Below are 6,395 nucleotides of genomic sequence, written 5' to 3' on the forward strand. Positions count from 1 at the left end.
GGGCCTAGGAGATGGCTCAGTGGATTAAGTGCTTCCCTGGCAAGCGCAAGGGCCCGAGTTCAATCCCCGGTTCGGAAAAAACAAAAAAAAAACCACCTTTTTCAGATATGGCTGGATCTGGACAATGCGATGCTGGGATTAAGGGTGTGAGTGAGCCACCCACCTGAGGTGGGTGGCCTGCATGGAGTAGAAGGCACAGGAAGGGAGCTCGTCTGCTCTCACCTGTCTGTCTGCCTGCCATGGGCTGTTTCTCTTCTGTGACGCCCCTCTGCCATGGTGCCAGCCACCTCTGGACTGAACCTCTAGGAACTGTGAGCCTAATCAACCCTGCCTCCTTTTACTTTGGGTATTTTCAGATATTTGCCTCAGTAACCAGAAAAGTAAGACACCACCTTCTCAGTCTCCAGTTCTAAGTGCATGAAGATGACGGTTCCAGCCAAGGGAAGGCACAGGGAGACCATCTTTAAGGCGTCTCTGTCTCAGGGAACAGTGAGAGGTCACAACCTTTGAATCCTCCTGACTTCTCTTTCCCTTCCCCCACAGGAAGCCCCTTAAGAAACCCTGCAGATTATCTGCAAATCACATCCACAGGACTGTGCAGGATTCTACTCCATGCCCTGCCCTGGTCTAGGAAGCTGGCAGTGACCCTTGGGATGTCTCCACAGTGTGACTATGGCCCAGCATGTCCTTCCACTCTGCCTGATGCAGCGCTCTCCTCACGCAGGACCAAGCTTGACTGGACGGTGGCCGCACAGACGCATGCCTAGCCCATTCCTTGCCTCATCTCGTCCAGGCTGGTCTCCGCACCACTCCTTAAACAGCATGCAAGTCCTGCCTCAGGGCCTGCACACATGCCTTTCATTCCTGCTCCAGCCTCTGCGCCTTTCTCCTTCCCTCCCTCCAGGTCTAATGCTCACTGAAGCATTCCCTGCCCACCACATATGGACAGTAGCAAGGACCCTAGATCTGGCTCCCTTTGCCCCCATAACACCAAACAGAATCTGTCATCTAGAACCTGCTTACCTCCCCCACTAGCACATCAGACCTGGGGCACAGATGGATGGCTGTTTCCTTCACTCCTATGTTCCCAGAGCCCAGACAGGGTAGCGTATTGTCGAGGCCCCACAGGTGGGCACCACCAGCGAGGGAGAGGGAGACCAGGAATCCTGGTGCACTAGGTAGCACAGCTGAGGCAGAGTCAGAGCTGGGGCTTTGTCCTGAGGGCACTGGGTAGCCATGGAGAGTTAGGAGAGAAGCGAGTATGTTGTGTGGCCGGGGTTGGGACAGGTCAGCTGGACAGGGGAATGAAGCAGGCGGAGCACTGGCACAGAGTGAGAGCCATGTCCTGCTCAGTGCAGCCGGATGGCTCTTCCTGACCTTGGCAGGGACAAGGCCAGCACTGAGGGGGCGGGGGTGGGGAGGAGTGGCTATGACAGCTCTGGCTGCTGGCGATAGTGTTACAGAGGTGTCAGTCGGGTCCCCAAACACACTTCCTGTCCCTATGGGCCAGGCCTGCAGGCTTCCATCCATGGCAGAGGGGGCACTGCAGGCCAAGGGAGAAATTCAGGGTACAGGGACATAAGAGTAGGAGACCCTGAGAAGCAGGCAGGGGGCACAGTGACTGGTGGAGACCAGGGCAGCAGGGACAGAATCTGGTGCCTGGACCCCTAGGTCTGAGGGAAGAGGATGGATCTAGTCCTGGGATTCCAGCCTGGCCAGCTCCTCAGGCCCTGCCTCCCACCCCCCTCCACCCCCCAGCCTAAGAGGCAGGGTGTGGCAGGATTCTCCAAGAGGCCCTGGAAGTCCTGCCTCAGCTGCTGCCTCAGCCACCTGGTTAATTAATTAATTGCATTAATCACAGTACCCACCCCCACAGCGGAACTCCACAGCCAGTCTCGGGTGAGCAGCAGCAGCAGCCAGGACTACAGTGGGCCTGGGCCTGGATTTCCTTGCCTGCCTCCTGGCCTTCACCACTCATGGCCAAGAGCCGTGCCTTTTCGACCAATCGTGCCTTCAGGTTTGTCCTGCTCTGTCCCCACTACCAGCCTCCATGGTTGATTCTTGGGCAGCTCTTCCTGGCTGGGTGGGCAGATCCCACCCACATCCTGCTATGGGAGTTCACACCTCAGGGCCCAGTCTGCCTCCTCTTTGGTGTATCCCGGAGTCCCTGCCTGTGTTGGTTCTCAGGGACCAGGGCCCGGCCTCCACCTCTCTTGAACAGTTTTATCACGCCATAATCCACTCCATGTGTCCAGTTCAGTATTGCTTTTTTTTTTTTTTTTGCGGAACCAGGGATTGAACTCAGGCCCTTGCGCTTGCTAGGGAAGCACTTATTCCACTGAGCCATCTCCCCGGCCCCTCAGTTGAGTATTGTTTAGTGTGCCCACAGGGCCATGCGTCCATTGCCACAATCAATTCTCAAACCTTCTCATAATCACAGACACATCTATGCCCCCTAATTGGTTCTTCTGTTTTCTGTCTTTCCCCCTCTCCTCCGCTCCCTTCCCCTTCCTTTCTGTTTCTCTCCTTTCATTTCCTTTCCTTTTCATAGTACTGAAGATTGAACCCCGGGCCTTAACGCCAAACTACACACTTAGCCAGAGATTTTTTCAATTTTTTGTTTTGAGATAGGGTTTTCCTAAGTTGCTTGGGGTGAGCTAGAACTTACAAATGAGACCCTCCTGCCTCAGCCTCTCAAAGTGCTGGGATTGCACACATGCACTGCGTGCCAGGCTTCATTCTCTCATGTTTTTTCCTCTCTCTCAGGTCTGGGTCTTCTGTGTCCAAAATCTGCCTCTGCCTGTGATTCCCAGGGACTCTGGTCTCTCAGCGTCCCTGGGCCGCATCCTTTAAGGCGTCTCTGTGTCTCTGACCAGGGGTCTCCCTGCTGCCTGGCTCTCTACCTCCCTGACACACTTTCTTATTTCATGGTCCACTCACTGGGTCCCTTCTTCCCCTCCCCCTCCTGCTCCATTTCTCAGCCTTGCTGGGACATTAAAAATGTAACAGCGTCCCAGGCAGGGGCGGGGGAGCTGGCCCCAGTGCATAGTTCCTGGTCCCTCCCATGTCTGCCGCTCTCTATGGCCCCACAAGCTACTGGCCCTGACCTCCAAGGGTCAATGTATCCCTCCTGTCCCTATAGGTGGGGGGTCTCTGCTCCCTGCCCATCACCAACCCCCCCTCCCTGACTCTGGTCCCTGCCTGTCTCCCTTCCCCCACCAGCCTCATCCCTCCCCAGTCTTTTTGCCCACTTCCTGTGGCTGAATGTCACCCCCTCATCTCTGTACCATTCCTATGGATGCATCAGCCTTGTCCTTAGATCTGGTCCTGTCCGTTCCCTCTGTGGCTTTAGTCCCCACCCCTGTATCTCTGTCTTCTCTGTAGATCTTGTCCCTGCAGTTCTTCTGTTTAGTCCCTTTCCCTAACGAGAAGAGACAGCTCAGCCTGAGTCCCCTCCTCCCCTCCCCCACTAGGCTTGCTGGGGCTGCTGAGCTGACACCAAGGAGCAGAGAACAAGGAAGGAACGGGGCAGGCTGGCTGGGGGTCCAGATGGGGCAGCTGCACTCTCAGGGGGCCACAGAGTGGGGCAGAAGTGAGGGGCAGGGAAACAGGATGGAGGGAAAGGACGGAGAGCTGGGGAAGTGAAGGGAAAAAGGAGCCAGAGGAGGAGGGAGAGAGGGTGAGAAAGGAAGAGAGGAAGAAGGGAGATTGTGAAGGGAGGGAGGAAGAGAGAGGGCAGTAGCTAAGAGGGCTGCAAGCAGAAGCAGAAGGATGAGGTTGGTGGGAAGGAAAGGCCCCTTCTTAGTGTCCCCATCCACAGCACTGTGGGGCCTGTGAACCCTCCCAGTGGTCCTGTAGGGAAGTGACCCTGTCACTTTGGTTTTATGAAGGAGGAAATGGAGGCTCAGGGGCACTTTGGGGTACACCCCACCAAGGGCTCTGAAGAGCTGGCATCCAGAGGGCAGGTCCCAGAGTCTGGCTGCCCAGGGATGGTGGTAGGACCCTGGGAAAGTGGTTTGCCCTTCCTAAGCCTCTGTTTCCTCATTCTTAACAAGGAAACAGGAAGAACTCTTTCTTGGCAGTAATCAGGAACCTTCTATGAGACCAGGCATCAAGTGAGTCTTGGCTCAAGGTCTCAGGTTCACCTCAGGTGTAGTTCTTTTTTTTTTTTTTTTTGCGGAACCAGGGATTGAACTCAGGCCCTTGTGCTTGCCAGGGAAGCACTTATTCCACTGAGCCATCTCCCCGGCCCTCAGGTGCAGTTCTGATCTCATCTGTCCTTGGTTGACAGGGGAGAGGCTGGGAGTGGAGAGATTGGTGATGGTTTGGAGTGGAGGTCCAATAAAAACTCAGACACATCCGGGGAGCTTGAGGCCAGAGGAATCACCAGGTTTCCCCAAGAGCCTTCTGAGGCCCTCTCTGAGCAAACCCTTGGGAAACTCCAGCATCCTCAAGTTTCTAGCTGGGCACAGTCTATCACCTGCAAGGGGCGGCACCCGGATCATTCACCTGTGTCCTCTCAGCCTCTCCCTCCTCTGGGGGCCGCGCCCCTCCCCAGGCAGCGACCCGGTGGGGGTAGGGGGTGACATGCTGGGACTGGCTCATCAGCTCCACCCCCATAGCGGCTCAGAGGACAAAGGCAAGACAGGAGGAAAGATAAGGTCCCCGAAACTGGGAGTCCGGAACCAGGAACAGGACAATTTCCCGCCTGCCTGCCCCGCCCCAGCTGGGCAAAGGCAATACCCGGGTAAACTTCCCAGACCTGACGGCTCACCGGAACGCGGAGGCAGCTCCAGCCTCCCGTCGCCCGACCCACCTGGACTCAGCCTTGTGAGCCCCCAACTTCTGCACACAGCAGCCCCCAACTTCTGCACACAGCAGCCAGCCCTTGATTCTATCCGGAGGCCAAAGTAAGCGCCTTCTTGCCTCAGTGTCTGGCTATCAGAAGACATTCTCCGTCCAGTTCAATCTGAAGCCCACCAGATCAAGCCTCCAGCCCCAAGTCCTACCAGGAACCCAGGAGTTGGAGCACTCAACCCACAATCCAATCCAGAACTCAAAAACTGGAGCCCCTTGTGTCACGAAACCGGGTCCGACCCCAGTCAGTAACAACCCCTGGCCTTGATCTAGCCAGGATTCAAGACAGGACTGGGACCCCAGCCCCTCATCTTTCTGGAATTACTGGTCTTAAACTGAAAAGTCCGGACCAGACCTGTCCGGGCTCAGAACCTCTCACTTCAGGGCGCCCCAGCTCTCATCCTTGGTGGCTCAGGACCCCAAAGTGCGAGCTCTCTGTCCTTTTTTAGACTTCCTGCCTCAGTGGTCCTTGCCTTCAAGTCCTTCTGGGCCCAGACTCTCAACCTTGGCAAGAAGGAAACACGGGGTGGGGGTCTCCTTCGCCATCAGCACGACCCTCCCCCATGGGAGAGACACATTCCCCACATTCCTAGAGCCGGCAGCAAGCCAGGAACAGGTCCAGTACTACGGATCGGAGGGGCGAGAGGCCTCCTCAGACCTCAGATTTAACTCCTTGGGCTCAAGGACCCAAGCCCCCTCCCAAGTCCAGGGCAGGATGGACAGGTGGGGTACAGGGTGTGACGAGGTGAGGGCGCTTAGAGGAGGAGTCGGGGAATTGGAGAGGATAAGGTGCGTTTGTATAGAGGTGGGTAGGCCCAGCCTGGAAGGGGGCGCGAGAGGGGCCTCGGGGCCGGGGAGCTGGAAGCGGGAGAGAAGGGCGCTAGGGAGGGAGGGAGGGAGGGGTGGTCCAGTCTTCTACCTGTTTCTCGGAGCTGTAACAGCAATAGCGACAACAGCGGCAGCGTCGGCGACAATCTCGACGGCGGGAGGGCTGCGGCCCGGGCCATGGGGGGCCCGGGAGGGGGCTGGGCCGGGGCGGGGGCTTGCGGGCCACTCCGCACTGGCCGATCCGCTGGGCAGGCGAGCAGGTGCTTGGGGGTGCGGCTCCAGGCCAGTTCCCGCCGGTCACCGCTCTCCCTGTTAGGTTCTCCCGGCTCAGCTTTCCCCGCCCGGCTCTCGGGATCCGCGCCCCGGGCCCCTCACCGAGCTCCGGCCTCTCGGACTAGCTGACGTCACTGAACCTATCCCCTACCCTCCCCCCCTCGGAGCCGATCTGGACTGCGACCACGCCCCCAAGAGGATCAGCCACGCCCCCTCCCCGCTCCGGGGTTCTGGCGCCGCCAGCTCCCAGGATTTTATACCCTCACGCCCCAGGATCCCGCCCAGGATCGCTCCTCCCCCAGGTTCTATCTCCGCCCTTATATGCTATTAAAACCGCCCCTTCAGCATGTAGCCCCGCCCCTGCTCCAGGGGCGTCCGGAACGCCCCGGGCCCCACCTGCGGACCGCTCTACAAAGGCTCTGCCACGCCTCCTCGGG

General features: G+C 57.9%; 1 protein-coding gene across 3 annotated transcripts in view; it reads right to left on the reverse strand.

The window, feature by feature from the left end:
- Nectin2 (nectin cell adhesion molecule 2) overlaps positions 1 to 6,145 on the reverse strand; it is a 26,765-nt gene extending 20,620 nt beyond the window's left edge. Inside the window, exon 1 of one of the 3 annotated variants that reach the window (XM_004644324.2) lies at positions 5,777 to 6,145. In XM_004644324.2, coding sequence (XP_004644381.1) covers positions 5,777 to 5,864 — 88 coding nt within the window. In that variant the 5' untranslated portion in view covers positions 5,865 to 6,145. Of the gene's footprint in view, positions 1 to 4,093; positions 4,133 to 5,776 lie in introns of those variants that run through there. The other 2 variants (XM_023704502.1, XM_023704503.1) reach the window with 2 other exon arrangements.
- Positions 6,146 to 6,395: the final 250 nt, after the last annotated feature.

Source organism: Octodon degus, unplaced genomic scaffold, assembly GCF_000260255.1.
Source record: "Octodon degus isolate 3935 unplaced genomic scaffold, OctDeg1.0 scaffold00197, whole genome shotgun sequence".
Lineage (NCBI taxonomy): Eukaryota > Metazoa > Chordata > Mammalia > Rodentia > Octodontidae > Octodon > Octodon degus.